The sequence below is a fragment of the Erithacus rubecula genome (genome assembly GCF_903797595.1).
Source record: "Erithacus rubecula genome assembly, chromosome: 4".
In the NCBI taxonomy this organism is placed as follows: domain Eukaryota; kingdom Metazoa; phylum Chordata; class Aves; order Passeriformes; family Muscicapidae; genus Erithacus; species Erithacus rubecula.
This window is the reverse complement of record NC_136686.1, coordinates 33,747,023-33,766,313: the sequence shown is the minus strand read 5'-3', so window position 1 is coordinate 33,766,313 and position 19,291 is coordinate 33,747,023. Positions and strand designations below refer to the sequence as shown.

The 19,291-nt window shown below is 46.4% G+C and overlaps 3 protein-coding genes across 5 annotated transcripts; 1 reads left to right on the top strand and 2 right to left on the bottom strand.

The window, feature by feature from the left end:
* Positions 1–216: 216 nt before the first annotated feature.
* Positions 217–4,346, bottom strand: CIMIP4 (ciliary microtubule inner protein 4). Its single transcript, XM_079303276.1, has 4 exons — positions 3,537–4,346; positions 1,878–2,016; positions 581–691; positions 217–379 (listed from the first exon to the last, which is right to left on the bottom strand). The coding sequence occupies exons 1-4, from the start codon at positions 3,552–3,554 to the stop codon at positions 303–305; spliced, it is 345 nt and encodes a 114-aa protein (XP_079159402.1). The 5' UTR covers positions 3,555–4,346; the 3' UTR covers positions 217–302.
* A 35-nt stretch (positions 4,347–4,381) lies between these two features.
* LOC306800853 (thiosulfate sulfurtransferase-like) lies at positions 4,382–13,084 on the bottom strand. The gene is made up of 2 exons (XM_079303270.1): positions 12,384–13,084; positions 4,382–4,797 (listed from the first exon to the last, which is right to left on the bottom strand). Exons 1-2 carry the CDS (start codon positions 12,967–12,969, stop codon positions 4,499–4,501), a joined length of 885 nt encoding a protein of 294 aa, XP_079159396.1. The 5' UTR covers positions 12,970–13,084; the 3' UTR covers positions 4,382–4,498.
* MPST (mercaptopyruvate sulfurtransferase) lies at positions 10,365–15,786 on the top strand. Of its 3 annotated transcripts, XM_079303260.1 has the most exons (6): positions 10,365–10,650; positions 11,085–11,418; positions 11,692–11,770; positions 12,176–12,249; positions 13,539–14,191; positions 14,794–15,786. In XM_079303260.1, the coding sequence occupies exons 4-6, from the start codon at positions 12,209–12,211 to the stop codon at positions 15,090–15,092; spliced, it is 993 nt and encodes a 330-aa protein (XP_079159386.1). In that variant the 5' UTR covers positions 10,365–10,650; positions 11,085–11,418; positions 11,692–11,770; positions 12,176–12,208; the 3' UTR covers positions 15,093–15,786. The 3 variants fall into 3 exon arrangements, with proteins under 3 accessions (XP_079159386.1, XP_079159385.1, XP_079159387.1); XM_079303259.1 differs by lacking the exon at positions 10,365–10,650 and having other exon boundaries at positions 11,289–11,418; positions 11,692–12,249; XM_079303261.1 differs by lacking the exons at positions 10,365–10,650; positions 11,085–11,418; positions 11,692–11,770; positions 12,176–12,249 and adding an exon at positions 13,038–13,171.
* The last annotated feature ends 3,505 nt before the right edge of the window (positions 15,787–19,291 follow it).

Here is a 19,291-nt window from a genome sequence, read left to right as displayed (position 1 = left end):
GCTCCACCTTACATGATGAGCAGGTGAATTTCTGTGTGGGCTCCTCTCTACACCACATCCTTCTGCAAGGGTATGGGCCTCACACACACAGTAACAACACAGTGATTTTTTTTTTGTTTGCATATTCAGACTTATCTCACACTGGTCTCCCCAGAGACACTTTAACAGAGAGGGGAGAAAGCACCAGGAACAAATCTGCTGCTGCCAGCTAGCAGGTTCAGATTTCATAGGCAGGTTTATTAGATAGCAGAAGACTCATTGAATGCAGTCCAATCTTCAATCTTCATCTTCTAGGAACTGCCTTATTTACCCCCTCCGTATTTCTCCTTCATTGCTTTCTTCACGTTAATATCTAGGAAATGCTTCTCATACCATTTCCCTGAAAAGAAAGGAAATCATAGTTCAGTTACAGCTTCCCTCCTAGTGCTGTCATACCCCAAGGATTATTCTAGCTGTAGAGTTTCTCTCTTGTTAAAATGCCAATATCTAGTCCCCTTGCCCAAATCCATCCTTTGTCCTTGGCAAAAGTAGCATCCATCTCAGGAATTCAGCAATGTACTTTTCCTGGCAGAAGTCATACCTAGATCATTGACTTTTTTCCCATGCCAGTGTTTGGGATCTCTGGTTGCCTTCTGAAATACATCAGGGGTGTAGGACTCTTTCATCAAACTTTGGCTCTTCAGTGGGCCACCTGCAAGGAACAGCAAATAAGGAATTACATTAAGAAATCACCCTACTGCAGTCCTGGAATTGAGCAGGGGAGCAGAAGTTGCAAGGGCTCAAGAAAAGGCATGTGTTGACTGAATCAGGTTTGAGCTGAACAACAGCTTCATCACCACCACCCAGGAGGTGTGTTTGCCAGTTTATCTGCTTTTCATCCTCAAATATGATACACACAGAGGGTGCTGCAAGGTATCATTTTTATTTGTATCCCAGTGCCCTTTCCTCAGTCAAGTGCCCACCCACCTCCTGTTGAATCTCCTCATCCATGTGAGTAGTTTCCTAGCAGCTACTAGCAGTACAACTCCACTAAACCCTCACCATATTACCACTCTACCTTCTCAATCTCATTTTCTTCCACAATACTTAATGAAGAGTTGTCAGCTGTGACAACAGTTTTTATCTTTTTATCCCCTCTTTACTTCTAGCCATGAGGGGGCTTTATTTTAATCTCTAATCCTTTACTCTTCACCTTCCTTTTAATCACACCTTTGTCCTGACAAAAATGATTTTGAGCTCCCCGAGGAAAGATATCCTTCTTTTCTGTGACCACACAAACCCAGGACAGTGCAGTCCTCAATATATCCAGCAAGGTCTTGTCATGAAACATACTCTATATGGAAAAGGAATCTGCCTTATGCTGGTACATGAGAAACTAGAACCAGGGACAATTATTTCAGAGTTTCTTGGATGAATGCTCAGTTTCCAATATTTGCTTAGATGGAGGGATCCTGAGCAACCTTGGAAACAGAGGTTTGGGAAAGATATTTCAGAGCTTCACATGTCTAAAGGTCTGGAAGAGAAATTATGTTGGCACTGGAACTGGAGGTATCTAGCAACTGGAGATGACAGGGAACATTGAATTGCAAATGGTGTCCATTTGGACGACAGGGGTTATGATTCACATTCACTTTTCACACTGTGGGAAGGAAAAAAAGTGAAAGAAAAGAAAGAGACAGAATACATAAAATGAGAGTGTCTAGATTCCAGTTCCTCAGGTACCACAGCTTGGAAAAGCAGTGACTTGAGATAGAAGGAATAAGAGTGGAAAGTGAGTATTACCTATGGTCAGATCTCTACCACAGCAATGTGGCTGCCTGAGCCCTGGCAAAGCACAGGCAGAACCAGCTTTGAAGATCAGGGGTAGGTCCTCTCACCTTGGAAGAGATTTATTCCCAAGCTGCAACCCAGCTGGTTGTGATCTGAAAGAGATGCCAATGCTGAGGAGTTTTTTGTCGTTTCAGTACTGTTGTTGGGTCTTTTCTGTCTTGTTCCTGATGCAGTATTGTCCCGAGCCTGACATTTGTGGAGACAAAAACAACAGGGAAACTCTGTTAATCCACATTCCCAAAGTGCAGTGAACTCCCGGCATTTCCACCCCTGCACAGCTCTTTGAACTATGACTAATCCTTGGGACCTGGTCTGTCCTTGAGTCTCCCTTAGCAGCTTCTGCAGGCATTGCATTTGCATGGGACAAGTAGGACGAGAAGTGCCTTTCCTGAGAGGGAATGTCTGTGTAACCCTCTGTCAAGTCCTGCTTGTTGGGTGTGTGCCTCATCCCAGGGGGACTTAGCTTTAGCCCATGCAAAGGCTGTGACAAGTTAAAACCAAAGCCCTGGCCCAGAGTGGTGGAATACAGTAATTGTGAGCCTGCTGGCACTAGCAGCAGGACAAATGGGATCTGGATCAGGTAGGAATGTACCTACCTATGTTTGGATTTGTCAGATTAGCTCAGGATATGACACAGGGTTTACCTTCTGCTCTTGAGTCAGTTGTGGGAAGGAAGGTGTCAGCCCAAGGGTGCCTAGTGCTTCACCAGGGCTGACTTGAACCAGGGTTTTACACTGAGACAGGTCTTTCTTACACAGCATCCAGGGATCCTGAAGCTGAAGTTACTGTATCAGCCAGGAGTCAGTGCTGCATGCTCTGCAGAACCTCTCCCACAGAAAGAACAGGGCCACAAGACATGAGGAGAGGAAGCCAGTCCTGACTCACAGGGAATGATCTGCTTCTTTTCTCTATCACTCTTCTTTCTTTTTAAAGAAGAGCCATACACTTACACATGATCAAAGTGCAGGAAGCTGCTGCTAAATAAACTGCTGTGCTAACTCCCACCTCCTACTTAAAACAAAAACATGTCTGTTTGTTATTATTACTATATTCAGTAGGAAGAACTTTCCAGTCTGCTGATGCAGAAATTCCTCCTCTCCCATTTCTTCCAACAAAGCAGAATTTCTGTCTAATGAGGCAATGCCCTCATTTCCTAAATCCCTTTAATCAATAATTTCCCCAGATTCTTCTGGACAAAATGACACCAAAGCCTGCAACTGTTCCTGCTTTTTAGTTTAGAACTGTATATGATGTTGTCACTGTTATAAAAATCACTGCAACTGCATGTGATTGCTATTTTTTTCGTTTTATTTCTGACTCTGAAAGCCCAAAGCACTGCTCAGAGAGTCCCACATCTTGAGGCCAAGATGGACTTTGAGGCCATTTTACCATCCTCCTGGATAACAGAAACCACAGAAGCATGTCTACTTATTGCTCTGCTAAACCAATTCTGTGAGGACAACAGGCAACCATCAGAAAAGATACATCTTGATCAAAGAGCTACAAAGGATTAAACGTGACCTTTCTTTCTGAATAAAACATTTAGCACGGCCTAACACTGTGACTTTCCTGACATGCAGCCTTTGAGGAAAGAGGGAGTTGTTCCTTCCTCTCTCTCTCTGCTTTTTTTTTTGTTTGTTTTTTTAGTTTAAAAAGATCCAAATATCCATGATGTACCAAAGAGGTAAAGCTGCTTCCATAACTACGCCTCTCACCTGGTCCATGATCGCTGGTGTGGTGACTGTGGTTGGTACAAGCAGGCAGGTCCTGTTGAAGTCCAGGTATGGAGGTGGGATGAAGGCTGCAGTGTGGAGGTGGTTGCTAAGGAACAATGCTCCCTCCCTCTATGAGCTGTGGGCTCCAGTTCCATGGGAAACGGAACTCACATGGTGTAAGAAAGGCCTCTCCTCGCTGACTGGAAAAACACATGGAGTGGAGTAAAAGGCTCATGTCTCGTAAAATATCTGAGCCCAAAAGTTCTCATCACACATAAAGGATGTCTCTGAGACATTCCTAACACAGTGATGATAATAAAAAAGACTGTATTTCAACAGAAATGGATCTTTTATCATCTCCAAATGCTTCACATGAGCTCCCTGACCTCAGCCTTGTTGTTGGGACCCTGCTGCTGCCTACATGGAACATCAGTAGAGGGTAATAATCAGTGGGCCATACCGGTTGATACCATACATTTCTTTTTGGTCCCTTACCTGGACCCCAGGCAAGCAACACACCTCCCTGTGGGTTGGGTCTAGCTGCCATATGGAAGGTACCCCCATTTTCCACATTCCAAATGGGAGGATGGTGGGCTGGCAGGAAGTCTTCCACAGAGTCAATGACAGAACCACAGCTTGGCCCTCCCATGTCCAGTACACAGTGGTGTATTTTAGCACTGGACTTCACACTCATTCTGCTCCTGATTTTCACCAGCCCACTGGAATTTCTGCGAGTCTTCAGTCACAGAGTACAACTCTCTATCATGCTGCAGAGCTGTTTTTCCCACCCAACACAAGCAGGTCGCAGACAGGAGATTCAGCATTACAGATGCATCATATAAATTTTATTAATCGTCAAAAATCAAAAGTCCAACAGAAACCTCAGGATAATTCTTTAAAAAATCGGCAGAACGTGAATCTGATTTTTTTTCCTTGCCTCGCACCTCCTCCCTCTAGGCCTTGCCCCGCTTCTCCTCCTTCACCTTGTAGTGGGGCGGGGCGCGGTGGAACCACTCGGACCAGGAGCCGTCGTACACGGCCACGTCGCGCTTGCCGCACAGGAAGGCGGCCAGCGCGATCTGGCACGCCGTCACGCCCTTGCGGCACGTGGCCGTCAGCGGCTTCGACAGGTCCACCTGCTTGGCACGGAATATCTCCTGCATCTCCTCGATGCTCTTCTCGTGCCCTGTCTCTGACAGGAAGGAGCTGAAGGGTATGTTCACAGCGCCAGGGATGTGGCCGGATTCCAGCCCTGCGAGAGTGGAACAGAACAGGAAACATGAGCAAGGACGCATGAAGACACCCACAAGAGACACTAGAGACATCACTGCCCACTCCCTCCAAAACACTCATTTGCTCCACCTGATGATCAATATGCAAAGTGGTATTAAACTAAAGAGGACAAATATTATTTGGCTTTGCTGAAGTCAAAACTTCCAGAATATTTAGCAAACTATTTCCTTACTGAAAGCAATGAGATGTAGAAATATGAAGAAGCCCTAGATGTGGCAGGAATAAAAGAATCTCCTCAGAAAATGCCTTTACAAAGGTATTAAGGGCACCTGTGGCAATAGGAATAAAGCAATGTGTTTCTAACCTTCTACAGTTATGCCAACAGCATGTAGTGACAAAGAGTTTTCAGAAGCAGGAAATGTGGCCTGTATGTGGAATTCATCAAAGTGCTTATCTGTTTGCAGTTTATTCCTGCATCGCCTTAAAATTATATTTCAGAAAAATTAATAAGAAATCATAAAGCAACCTTAAAGTCAGCCACATCGCTGCTGAGACAGCTATCCTGGGACAATGAGATCAGAGAAGTCAGAATTTAAATTCTGTATCACTTATCTATTCCATCGATGAGATCAGCACAGTTCTGTTTTTCTGCTGGTGCATCTGACCACTTTAGGCAAGTTCAAAGCTGCATATCAAAACAAGGTCTTCAGAGAGTAGCAGATATAGAAATACGATGGACAAGGTTGGCATCACACCCTTGAAATTCAGACTCTAAGGCTTAATAATGGAAGCTTTTCCAATAATTTTGAGAGGCTTTGGATCAAGCCTCATTGGAGCCAAAAACATTATGTATTACACTGAAAATGTGTTTCAGGGAATGGTTCCTTGCTAGGTTTGAACTTCTAATGAGACAAATCTGAAAAAATCACATGAATAGTAATCTGTTTCACTGGCAGCTTCCCACTTGCCCAAATCAATGGGATAACTGGTCTTGGGAGATGGGAGAGATTGGGGCAGTTTAATAATTTCATTTTGTTACAGTCAAATGATTAAACTATACCTAGACAGAGATTGACATCACACATAATGACACTGCAGTTTCATCACTATGCAGAGTGGTAACATGACATGGTGAGATATAAGGGGAAAACAGCTTTGGCACGAAATTGAAAGGAATTTTTGCTCTGCTGGACAAAGACAGAGCCTAAAGACAATCAAAGCTGCCCTGAGTCAGCTTCACAAGTTCTCTTCCTGTTCCAGATGGACCCTCTTTGTCTCTTGATTCATCCTCTCCAAGTACATTAAAAATACAGCACAGTTATCTAGGAGTCACCTCATGCATCCTTCAGAAATATTTAGCATTACTGAGAGAAGTTGGGAGAAAAACTGCTGACTTCTGCAGGGACTAACATTTAAAAAGGAAAAGCAAAAATAAAAGAGGCAGCATTTTGGACTGATGCTTTCACCACATTTTTTCCAGCTCCAGAAGACAACAGTTCATCACTTCAGCACAGAGTACAGATTCACTGCAAAATTCACTCATCAGTAAATATCTGTATGACAGAGAGGAAATAAAACATGAAGCAAAAAACTGAGAAAACCTTGTATATAGTTCTCAGAGTGCAAAGCTTCTTACTGAAGCCTCTTACATGCCTGGGTTAGGCTACCACTTTCCCACAGAGTAAATGGGAAAGGATCCATTCAGCAAATGATTTCTGCAAGGCTCAGCTGCAGTACTGGTGATCATCCCAATACAGACAAGCCTAAGAGCTATCCTAGGGCACTGGGAAGTGTTCTGAGATCAGTAAGTCCTGGAGAAGGAACCAGAAGGGAACTCTCGCTCAAAGAAGCTTGCTGAGCCATCGATTCACTTCCTGGTGTCCCAGGCACCACGACTACTATTGCTTCTCTAGACTGTTCACACACCTTAAAATAGGCTTGTACCCCTCTCTATTGGAGACTGACAATTCACCACTCTTAACTCCTCAGGTAGGAGCTGAGCAGATCTGAAAAAAACCCACTCATTTTAGAGTAATTTTGATCTATAGGGAGACTTTCTTGCTCCAGAGATTCAAGTCTGTTGGAGTCAGAGACCACTGCTTGCACTCTGTGGGTGAAAGATGGGGAATTCTGTAGAAGCTGCATTTATTCACATATGTGGGTGTTCAGCTGAGAGAAAGAGCTGAAACTGCACAACCACAATCCCTTGGACTGCCTAAGAAGTGCTCTCAAGTGGCTAAGGAAGCTTTATAATCTCTCTCTGCTAGGTCAAGAGCAGAGGAACATAGGACTGGAAGGCAAGGCTGGATGCAGTTGGAATCTGAACAGGGGAGTGGATACATCTGCTCCTGTCCCATAAACAGAGTAAACTCCACACCAGACTCATGCAGTTACTGTGAGAAACCCCAGGAAAGAACCCTAGGACTACAGAGCCTGGGCCCCAGCTACCTCAGTAATCATTTTATAAGCTGCCTTTCAAAAAACCATCCATCTCAGAAACAGTCTGAATTCTTGTCATGAAACTTCCCAGTGAAGCACTTCCTGGCTCATGTGAGGAGGAATGTTAATTTCCAATGAGGAGGAATGTTAATTTCCAATGTTCAGATCATCACAGTCAGTCCATACAGCATTTATTCTTGAGCTAACATTGCCCAGTGGCTCAAACAGTTTTTCTGCCCTTCTATTGCTCCAACAGAGTGATGGCAAGCCCTCAGCACCCCCAACAACCTCATGTCCTTAACCTAAACCCAGTAATAGCCCATTAGATACACGCTCCTCTGTCTTGGCCACTCTAGAAACAGCTCTAGGTGTCCATCAGGCTTCTGGATAAAGAAGTTGCATTTCCTACCACCACAGCTGGTAGACAGGAGCTGCCAAGGCTGTTGCCAAGGCTAAATCACATGAGATGCTCCTGCACCCAACTAACTCATTCAAGTCTTACCCTCTCCCATTGCTTCCAAATGTGGGTCATCAGCTTGTAGGAGAAACACAAGCAGTTCAGGGTTTTGGCACTAAGCATTCAAGTTTGTTCTCTGTAGTGTCACACTTCCTGTCACTCGTACATCTGCAGGTGACACCTCACATAATACTCCCCATGTGACCTTCCCATGGCTGTGCCAGCAAGCAGCACACTTCAGTAACAACTCCCTATTTTTAATGCCTCAATGATTCAGGAAAGTACAAAACAAAACACAGAAGCTTAATGATGGGACCATGCTGGCAGCTTCCAGCCCCACAGATCTTTGAGTACAGGCTGTTCTTGTCTCACTTATCTCCTTTCCAGTAATTTTTTTTTAATCTAACAGTACTTCTGCTATTTGCCCTCTTCTCATATTGAGCTAAAAAAGGCCCCTCTAATGTTATGCAATAATGAAGTCCAAATGGCCCAGCTCTACCTTGTAGATGCTTCCAATGGCTGGAAGATCAGACATAACTTCCAGACATGCATGTTCCCATTTCTCTTATCAGGCCAACAAATTCTGCTGGCAAGGAAATAAAGCCTTTGGCTGCAGTGCAACTCTACCAATGTTTTTTACTCAATTTTGCCTTCATTTGAAATATTTTTTCTTGAAGTTCTTTGAAAGCCCCCCAGTCTATCCATGTTAAAAGAACAGCAGCTGCCTAAGTTGTGCTGTACCTCCTATTCTAAATATGAAGTTCACAATTATTTCTGTGCCACAGAACCATGCTTTGAATAAGTTTATCAATTCTTGGCTTATGAAGTTGCAATGCCACATGACTGATTTTTGACACACATTTGAGATAGAGACCATCTGCCTCACTGATTTGGGCATGGGGATATCTTTTGGTTAGCCCTCTCCTCACTCTACAGAATTATCCTTAGGAGAGAAGAAAGTATGGCAGCACAGACTCAGGGCTCATATAATGCTGTGACCACACACAAACAATCTTCCACCTGGAACCCCTGCTAACTGCACAGCAACTTTATTTATTCTTTCTCTCCTTGCTCTCTTTTGTTCACTCTGTTCCAGAAGTTTTTGTTATTTAATTCCTTTTGCCAAGTCTCACTCAGCTTGGTGTCTGGCAATCCTTCCTCACAATTTATAACCTATAATATGTTATCTTCTTCACTGCTTAATCCCCTTTTCCACATCTGTTAGATTCTCTGCTTACATATTGTTTTTATTGTTGGCTATTTATCTAAGAGCATAGTCCCTCCTCTCTAGCCTTCCTTTTGCGACAAAAGCTCCAGATGGAATTTCTTAATGTCAAAAAGATAAAAGATTTGCTCTGTCCATATTTAACTCCCTGTGGCTTTGCAGTGTGCTGGCTGCAGATAGTTCTTTTCCAAATGCCTCCTCTGTTGCCTCCCTGTTTATCTCTCTCTTCCATTCAAATGGTCTGTCTTAGAAGGGACAATTACTGATCTCGTCTAACCTACCGTGAACACATTTAAGAAACATTTTAGGCTTGGTCCTGGCCATCTCCCTGAAAGTCCTTGTAGGTTCCTGTGGGTTGAAACAGACTTTGATAAAGTCTCTCACTCTCCATTGCTGTGCCCCAAGTATTATTACATGATCAAAGCAAAGCCAGTCCACTCCCAGCTGCAGAATCCTCTTGGAGGACAGGGGGAAGAAAAATGTACATTTCGTTCTCATTGCCACTGAACACTCAAGATGAGCAAAAGCTTTATGTTCGAGGCAGGCAGGATGGAGAGCTGGGAAAATGGGCAAAATCTGAACAGTTCTATATGTAGAAAGAAGACAAGGATTATTTCAGGGTTGAGAACGAGTAGAATAATACCTGAAAGTTCATTAAATTATTTTGTGTTTGCACTCTTTTTTTAGATGATAGAGTTCTTGCCTGGCAACTTTCCCCTCTTTTCTCAGATGTCTGCAAAAGAATTCAGAAATTCACAACTTTTCTGCATGCACTTGGTTAACTGTAATTCTGGTTCATCAGTTTTCAGTGCCCAACAGTCAGAGAAGGTCAGTACTGGAAACCATCATGTAATTATTTTTATCATCATCCCTGGACTCCTAGTTCCTGCAGAAACACAGCACTGTGCAGGGATACCTCAAACTACCTGGTGCACAGGTCAGGGCTGCACATCTGTCAGGCTTATGCTGCATACTCTGCATGAACATCCAAGCTTTTCACCCAAAGCAACACCTGCATTAAAACCTATGAGACCAGGTCCATAGAGATGTCCACTTTTCTCCACTCTGGCAACTTTGGTGAACCTCTCCCAGCAAATAAAAAATACTCCTATATTATGGCTTATCTTAACCAGTACAGAGGTCTAAATCCCAGCAAGGATAAAAATAAAACAGGGACAATTAATTCTTAGCACAAAGAACTGAAAAACTAAAGAGGCAAAAGAGTCAGCTGCAATTAGCCTCTTCTAGAGATGAAGTTCACAGAACAGGAGAGATTAATTGACTTAATTAGAAAGTCAAGAACTGAAGCAATAATTAAACTGAAACCACCTGAGAAGCAGCAAGTTCCTTAACCTGAAGACCATTAGTCTTCTCTAAATTGCATCCTCCCTGATTGGATGACCCCAGCAATTAATCAGCATTGATTTCAAATTGCTCTTTTAGGTGTAAGCACTGTCTTTTACCCACTGCTGGCTGATGTGCTGCTACTGGCTAGCTTGGTTCAGAGAGCTGTCAAGCTCCTGTGGAATGAGCAGCTGCAGCTGGAGTGCTTATCCTGCTGGATCTGCTGTGGGAAGCAAAACTAGACCACCACAAATAAGCTGTTCCATGCTGACTCATTTCAAAGGAAAAATCTGTTTTGAAGATGCTGTTGGGGCTGCGGTATTTGTCATCTGGTGACAACTCTCACCTTGGGAAAGAAGGCAAAATCTACCAGCTCCCAGCAAGGAGCATTTTAGTCACATCTTGAGGTTAAAATTCCACCTTCACTTTGATGGGCTGTGGTAGGAGAAGAAATAGAATGAGTGATAAGCCTAACTTTCCCTTTCCTCTGCCATAGTCTCCTCCATCACTCCCATTACCTCTCTTACCTTCCACATTGTCTTGGTGCAGATCAAATGAGTTGGGGGGCTCCCCGTAGACACCTGGGCCCCCCAGGTATACAGAGTCATTTACAGCCACATGCTTCCTGAAGTTTGGATGCAGGAATGTACTTCAGAACCTGTTATTACACTAACTGGGTGTACAGCAGCACACATAAATGTGAACAGCCAGAATGGCAACAACCTGTGGGGCAGTAGGGCAGCACAGCCTGGGGACCACAGAAACCCACTGAACGTTCTGGCACTGTGGGCTCTGCTCAGACCCAACAAGTGCTGCTCAGCTTTTCTGTGCTTTCTTCCAGAAACTCTTTCTCTTCCAACCATTTCTGTGATTCCCTTGTTGAGGAGCACATTCAGTGCAGGTAGCTTGGTGTGCAGCTGCAGTGTCAGCCACAGAGTGGGCTCTGGGTGGTGAGAGCCCCAGGCAAGAGGGCAGGAACTGGCACTGACCCTTTGCACAGCAGAGGCCACAGGACCTGTGGCACAGCCAGGTGACTGGACACTGAGACACAGCAAGAGCCAAGGGCTCAGCTGCAGGAGCCAGGACTTTGTCACTCACAGACTGGGAGGGTATAAAAGTTCAGTGTTTACTTTGTACTTTTGAGGCTCTGCTAAGGAAAACCCAGGCTCCAGACAGTAAGGAAACCCGGTTTGAGTGTGTGTGTGTGTGGGGTGTGTAGGAAGTCAAGTGGGGCACCCATCAGTTCAGTGGAGCTGCCTGCTGAGAAGGGCTTTGGTCCCAGCAGTTAAAGACTCTGCTGGTAGGAGTGTGATTGCCAGAGTGCCTCCTGAATGGTCAGTCAGGAAAGTTTCCTTTACACCCTTTCAGAGGGGAGGTTATTCTGGGATACACCAAGGCTTAAATTACACAGCAAGGGCCTCCTTTAACCAACTTCATTTTCATTCCAGGCACACTGCTGTACCTGCTGTCCCCACTGCAAAGGACTTCTGTCACCCCTGCTGCTTGTGTGTCCAGTGTTTCACCGAGGTAACAAAATCAGTTTTTGCTCCTGTAACTCGGGGCACCTAAAAGGGAGAGGCTGACATCCCATACATTTGCTTAGGCTTCAGACTTTTCTTACATAATTAAAAGGACAAAGATCAGCTCAAGCAAATTCTCTGTTTGCTGGGAGTCAGAGCGATAAGGAGAATGTCCCTTGGGTTACTGTATTACCTAAAACCTTGGCTTTTGCTAGTGCACTCATTATGGTGAGAGGTGCCTGTATGAATACTGATAGTTTGTATGTGTCTGCTGGTTTCAGATAGGACCCTGAACAAACCCCTGGGAGCTCTCACCTCCCATATTTGCATTTTGATAAACTTCTGGAGGGTGTGGGATGGGAGATCCTGGAACCAAATGACCACAGCCCTTTTCTGCAATTTCCTCCTGCAGCTTTATAGCCAACTGCAACAAAAGCATTCAGTGATGGCACTGGGGTCTGAACGCGCAGCTGTGGATCCCTTAAGGTAATCAGTGAGTCGGGCTGAGGCACGCCTGTGCATGAGGAAAATCTCTGTGATGGCTGCCAGGAGCTGCTACTCCCAGTCTAGCACAGACATTCACCCCGTTCTGGGGCAGGTGCCAGTCCCACCACCATTACCTTGGTCCAGCTCTGTCCCCCGAAACCGGCCCTCGGGGCGGGAATCCACCACCTGGAACTTTAGGGACGACACGTTCTGCACCATCTCGTCAAAAGTCTTCACCAGGGCCCTGTTGAGCCTGGCCTTAAAGACAGCCGGGGTGGGCTGGGTGACCTCCGCCGTGACAGGGTGCCCCTCCTTCAGCCAATTCTTGAAGCCCCCGTTCAGCACGGAGACCTCCTTGTGCCCGAAGGCGCGGAACATCCACCAGGCGCGGGGCGCGTAGAAGGTGCCCACCTGGTCCCCGTCGTACACCACCACATGGGTGTCATTGCTGACCCCCAGCCCCCCCACGTAGTCGGCGAACTGCGACTCGCTGGGCAGCATGAAGTCGTAGGGGGACGACTTGTCCCGGCACTCCTCGATGTCGAAGAACGACGCGCCGGGGATGTGCTTCTCCTTGAACTCCTGCCGGGCGTTGCGCTCCTTGGGGGGGTACCAGGAGGCGTCCAGCACCCGCAGGCCGGCGCCCACGCGGCCGGCCCGCACCGCCTCGGCCAGCCAGGAGGCCGAGACCAGCGCCCGGCTCAGGCCCTGCCGCGCCATCTCGGGGGAGCGCTGCGGGCGCCGCGGGACGCGCTGCCCTCACACACGGAGCGCGGCGCGGCCCCACACACGCGAAATGGCGGCGGGAGGCGCGGCCCGAGGGCGGCACGGAGGCGGCCGCACGGCCGGGACCGGCCCGCTGGGAGCGCTCCCGCCCTCCGGCGGCGGCCGTGGCTGGCGGGCACCGGGGCCCAGCGCGGAGGTACGGGGCGAAGCGGCGGCAATCGCGGCCCCGCCGGGCGGGGGGACTCCGGCTGCAGGTGGGCAGAGGCGCGGGGCCGTGCCTCGCCGCCGAGCGCTTGGTCCTTGGGCTCCGCTCTGGCTGCCGTCAGCGCTGCTGGGCTCCCGGGATGGGGCCGAGCGCAGGGCAGGACTGCCGTGGCTGTCCCGCTCGGGGCGTTGTTTGGGATGAGCTCTGGGAAACTGCTTTCGAGGCTGGAGCATTTCAAACCCCTCGTTGTAGGCGTAGCCAGCACCTGCACTTAGCAGTGCAGACACAGGTACCAAAATGCATCTTTGTCCAGTTGCTTTTTGAAGGCTGGTCTCTAATTTGTCTCTACCTTCTGCAGTCAGGTGGACTCGGGCAGAATCCAGAAATCGCCTAATCTCAGTCAGGACTCGGGAGCGATGTCGCAACAACTCCTCTACCGAGCTCTGGTGTCTGCAAAATGGCTTGCAGAAGCCATCAAGTCCCAGCAAGCTGGCCTGGCCTTGAGAATCGTGGATGCATCCTGGTATTTGCCGAAGATGAAGCGCGATCCGAAGCGGGAGTTTGAGGAGCGCCACATCCCCGGTGCTGTTTTCTTCGATATTGACCAGTGCAGCGACCGAACCTCGCCTTACGATCACATGCTGCCCAAGGCTAATGACTTTGCCGAGTACGTGGGCAAGCTGGGTGTGAGGAATGATTCCCATGTTGTGGTGTATGATGGCAGCGACCAAGGTCTCTTCTCAGCACCCCGGGTGTGGTGGATGTTCCGGGTCTTTGGACACGAAGCTGTCTCCCTTCTGGATGGTGGCCTGAAGAACTGGCAGCGAGAGGGCAATGCACTTAGCTCTGGGAAAACCCAGGTAGCTCCATCTGAGTTCCATGCCTCCTTGGACAAGTCCCTGGTGAAAACATATGAGGATGTCTTAGATAACCTGGATTCCCATCACTTCCAGTTAGTGGATGCCCGTGCTGCTGGACGGTTCCGGGGAGTAGAGCCAGAGCCTCGAGATGGTAATGTGCCTTCTGAGACAGTGGCATTATAAAGAGTGGCTTAATTTAAGGTGCCCATTGCTTTGTCTCCTGTAGAGGTAATGCTGGGAAATAATGGCTGTTTTTTATGGGATGGGATTTCAGGTAGTGTGTCCACCTGTCCTCCTTTCCTTATGACTAGGGAGTGCTGCTCTTGGAAAATTCAGCAGTGGGGAAACCATGTATCTTTTTTTCCTTATGAGGGACTGGGGTGAGGAACATAGCTTTCAATACACGCCAAAGATTCTCATTGGTCTCCTCAAGTACTGGAGCTACTCTTCCCCACAGAATGGTCTGTGGAGCTGCTTCATCCATGTTGGGGAGAAAGATATGGAGGCAACTAGGGGAAAAAAATTGAACCTGACAGGATTGTGCCCATGTGGTAACATGAAGGTTACACATAGAGCCATCCTTCCTGAATAATCAGTAATCTAGTAAAGTGAAATGTAACAAAAATAAATGTACTTGTTTTAACAAAATACAGTAAGCAATAAATATTCCTCTCAGTGAAACAGAAGAGGTTTTGCAGTAGACTTGTCCCAGATAATAGAGGTTAATTCCTATCTGTTTTATTTTTTCTCCAGGAATTGAGCCTGGTCATGTCCCTGGGTCGACGAGCATCCCCTTCACTGATTTCCTCACAGAGTCTGGCTTAGAGAAGACCCCTGAGCAGATCCGTGCTCTGTTCCAGGAGAAGAAGGTGGACCTCCTAAAGCCAGTGGTAGCCACGTGTGGCTCTGGGGTCACTGCCTGCCACGTGGCTCTGGGGGCCTACCTCTGTGGCAAGCCAGATGTGGCGGTGTACGACGGGGCCTGGGTGGAATGGTACATGCGGGCACAGCCTGAAAATATTATTTCTGAGGGAAAGGGAAAAACAGTGTAATAAGCTGCATTGTTTCCCAGCTGTGCACGTAGCTTGCCTTGAAACAGGATTTGACAAAGATGGGTTTAGCATTCCTGGTTAAGTATCTTGAGATGAAGGCGTTGGATAACAATTATGCGCACATGGTGCTTTGGCACTTTCTCCTTAGCCTGCTGCTGCTAAGGAGGATGAAGAGGACAGCAGTTCTGGGCAGCCAGCTCTAGGTGACCCTGCTTGAGTAGATAAGGTGGAACAAGTGTCTTCTCAAGGTCACTTTCAACCTCAGTCATTCTGTGATTGTGACAATTTCAGTGTACCAGATGGATGGCAGGGAGTGCTGCTGCCAGCATGGGGAATTAATTGAGTTAAACCAAGCTTAACTTTTGTGACTCAAAACATTCACTCATGTTCATTCACGGGATGGTCATGCTTATATAACTGTGCCTCATAGTCCTGCTCTCTGCCTCTGTCCCACCCATGCACATTATGGCCATTTTGAGTGCAAAACTTTGTGGAAAGAGTTGGCTGTCAAAGGAGCAAATATGGCATTCAGGTTGGCACTTAGGCTAGAGACTTGATTTGTGTTTTTTCTTGTACTTGGACTCTAACTATGGTGTGTACTTAGCCAGCCTTGTAGCCCAATGGTCCAAAATCCCCCTTGAGGAAAAGAAAAGATTTTGGGGTCTGAACAATGTAAATAAACATGTTTCAAGGTCTTTATGCTGAATGGAACTTACGTGACTGTTGCTTGGGTGAATCCTTTTCAGGAATTCTGTTTTTATGGAATGACTTTGTCCACAGTGAGGTTCAAATGAGATATTTCCTTCTCTCTGTGAGTAGAACCACACCTCTTATCCTCAACAAGCTCTTTGACCCAGGAAAGACAATGGTATGCCTCTCTCTTGGCTCCCTGCACCATGTTCCTGCTTTCTGTCCTTTTTGGCTTGAAGTCCACAGTTGTCAGTTACAGCTCTGCTCTTCAAATGCTGGATGTCAGTTTACATAGTGGGAAATGGACTGCATGGGTATTCTCATTCTTACCATGTAACCTTGCCCTAAAAACTTAGCAGAACTGAGACCTGCAGAGGAATAGCCCATACTGGCACCTGGTTTTCCCCAAGACCTTTTTCTTTTGTCTAAAAGTTGAAAGCACACCAGGTATCCCTGATAATGTTCAAGAATTCATTCTCTCCTCTACAAAAAATGCCCAAAACTAAACAAAAAGCCTCACAGAAACCTCCTACCAAAAAAAAAAAAAAAAAAAAAAAAAAAAAAAGCCTGCTGATAACTTAAAAGTTAATGAGACAGTTTCTTCTCTTTGCTTGCAGCAACAGGTGCCTGTGGACATCTATGGATGATGGGGTTGCCCTTTCTAGGGAATGCAGTGGAAGCTTATTGTCACAGGTTTGACTGTAAGGACAGGATTCTTTCCCATTGCTGAGCATTTATTCTTCGCATTTCCTTTTACCTCTTTTGGCTGCTTTTTCTTGGCCTTGACTTGCATGCATGCAAGCTCTGTTTCTGCTCACCTCCTGACCAACTGGAGTCTCACTGTCCAGTTTATTTCTTCCTCTGTCCTCCCCACTCACAGATATGGTCTGATCACTCAGTGAGTGATAGCCTGCAATTTCCCTGCTTGCATCCAGACTGACAGCCCAGCTCTTTGAGGGCATTGCAGCAAATGCTGAGTTTACAGAGTGCACAGGGGTCTGGAACAAGTGACCCTTTAGTACACAGAGAGGCTGATTTGTGATTATGTGGCCAGATGAGTGCTCTGCCTGCTCTGTTTCTCTAGGAAAATTTAGTTATTAGGAAAATTGACATATTGGTTTAGACATTTTTACAATAGGTGCAAGGAACTGGCTTTTGTGCATTTTAAGTACTGTGTTTATTTTTTGCCACTGACCAGGAGTCCTTGGGGTCAGTGGGAACCTCTCAGTTTCTTCTTGAGATTGAGATGCTTTTTTCTCTGTCTTGGGTGTGGAAGGGAGGTGTGTGGCACAGCCCAGCCATCCATCTGGAGGCTGCAAATTAAATGGAAAACTTCCCCCTCCCCTTCTCTACATTTCCCCCCTGTGGCTCGGTGATAACATCTAGCAGGGCCCTTCCCCCTCTCTGGTATTTATGCCAAGCTTGGCAGAACTCAACTGCCCTTCCAGGGCTGAATTTTGCACTACAAAATCTCAGTGGTTCTTCACAGCTTTTGGCAAATCTCTTCACAGATGCTTAACTTTGCCTTGATTTCTCCGCAGAGGAGAAACTGAGATCTTCTTTCCCACAGTGAGATACTTTGTTTTTCTGGGGTATTCCCTCTTATGTCATGTATCAAAAATCTATCCAAGAGTATCTTCTGATGTTCCCCCTCCTTGGAGTTGATATCTGTTCTGGTGATGCAGGCAAAGCGCTGAGAACCTTGTGAAGTCTGAGACAATGTTTTCAAAGCCTGGAGACTGCAAAAACCTATTTTGAGCTAGAACAGATGCTACTGGACATATGGAACAGCTGAGGGGACTTACACCAGGACTATAAATGTTCTGCAGATCTTTATGTCCCTGACTCAGTGGGTGGGTTTCCTACAGGAACTGAAAGCTGGGGAGAAGTGGGTATGATGCAAATCACTAATGTTCATGACTTTTCTGTGGAAAATTTGCCACAAGGAATTGGAAATAGCATTCTTTGGTGGAATAGGGCTCATGGTAGCCAAAAAGGTAACCTAAGCAACAGCCCTGATGTAGAAGGAAGGTCACATTGACCTGTGGCTAGCTTGAGACTAGGTGTTTTTACAGTTCTCTATATAAATTTGAGAATCCCAGGCCACCATGTAAATTCTTTATTGGTTTATTGGTGTATTTTACTATCTGCAATACTTTTGTCCTGAAGGAGGTTTGGATTCTGTGAAAACAGTCTTGTCTAGTCAAAAGTAATGCCACGGTCCCCTCTTCTTCACTTTTCTTGTCACCTACTTCCTCTTCCTTCCACACTGCTTCCTAGTAGTCAGGTTGCACTATTTCATACTTCATTTCCCAGCAAACTTTTTGTTCCTCTGCCAATTTATCCAAATTCTAAAGCAGCCCTTCTACCAGCAACACTGGCCCAAGCACTGCATGAGCCTTGGTGTTTGCAGGAATATTTAATATTCTTCCTATCTCTCCTGGTCCCAGCTTACAACCAGGTGCTACACAATCATTCTGTGTCCTTCTCCCAGCAGTCTTCCAGCAAAGGTGCTGCATGATGCACATCCACACACAAGCTTTGCACACTGCTTTGAATGCAGATACATTGCTCACACACCACATGCAGCACAAGCAGCTGGGGGGAGATTAGCTTGCCTGTATACCATGGGGCCTTTCTGTTCATGCTCCAATATGCCTGGCTCAGCTAGTAGTCAAGCTGGACTCTTTTACTCAACTGTGTCCACTCCCAAAACCAGTGTACAGAATTTTATTTGCCCTATTCACTATTGGCTTGCTGGCAAAATGTCAGAGCATCACTTGTATTCCCTTCTCCATTTCCTGCAGAAACGAGTGGCACTGATCCCTCCATGGACATGCCAACTAGCTCTTCCTGGTGTCTTCTCTTGTGCCTCCTACCATGTAATCCCCAATATGTCAAAGCCTGTCAGAGTGGTGACAATGTCTGTGCCAGCACATGGTGATCCCTGCTCCCACTGCTGTTCCACAACTGAACAGTTCCATAAGAGCAGCTCTACAACACCAGAGATGCATTGTGTGCCACATACCAAGCTGCAGAGCTCTGCAGTGTGTGTAGCCTTCAGCAGGATTGCATTGCAGGCCTGACTGCTGAATCAGGACACTCCCAGTTTACCCCCTGCCCTGCTCTCCTCAGCTCTTGTTCTGCCCAGTATCCAGTGGCTGTCAAGTTTTTCCTGCTCCCTGTCCATCTGTGCAATGGTCCCCATAATTTCACTGGGCATTCTGCAAGGCTGTATGGTCTTATACCTTCACACAGCCCTGTGTGAGCTCTTGCTTGCTCTTCCCTCTGCTTATGTGCATGTATTTTATATAAAGTTATCATGAAGGCAAGAGGAACAAGCCATAGAATCATAAAACATTAAGGTTGGGAAATAACTGATATAATTGATTCCAACCTTTGACCGAACACCATCGATTGTTTAAACTTACTTCTCCTGTGTCCTATTGCTTGATTTCAGGGGACCCTAAAAAGGCCACATTAATTGCATCTCAGAACTACATCTGGTG

What these genes read in the sequence shown, in the direction of transcription:
- CIMIP4 (XM_079303276.1), bottom strand. An exon ending in GGGAATAAATCTCTTCCAAG is followed by an intron (nt 692 to 1,877) that starts GTGAGAGGACCT and finishes TGTTCCTTGCAG; the next exon opens with GTGGCCCACTGAAGAGCCAA. An exon ending in GAAAAAAGTCAATGATCTAG is followed by an intron (nt 380 to 580) that starts GTATGACTTCTG and finishes CTTTCTTTTCAG; the next exon opens with GGAAATGGTATGAGAAGCAT.
- MPST (XM_079303259.1), top strand. Translation starts at nt 12,026, where the DNA reads ATGTGTCTGCTGGTTTCAGATAGGACCCTGAACAAACCCCTGGGAGCT. An exon ending in GCAGCTGTGGATCCCTTAAG is followed by an intron (nt 12,250 to 13,538) that starts GTAATCAGTGAG and finishes TACCTTCTGCAG; the next exon opens with TCAGGTGGACTCGGGCAGAA. An exon ending in AGAGCCAGAGCCTCGAGATG is followed by an intron (nt 14,192 to 14,793) that starts GTAATGTGCCTT and finishes TTTTTTCTCCAG; the next exon opens with GAATTGAGCCTGGTCATGTC.
- LOC306800853 (XM_079303270.1), bottom strand. Translation starts at nt 12,969, where the DNA reads ATGGCGCGGCAGGGCCTGAGCCGGGCGCTGGTCTCGGCCTCCTGGCTG. An exon ending in GGGGACAGAGCTGGACCAAG is followed by an intron (nt 4,798 to 12,383) that starts GTAATGGTGGTG and finishes CCACTCTCGCAG; the next exon opens with GGCTGGAATCCGGCCACATC.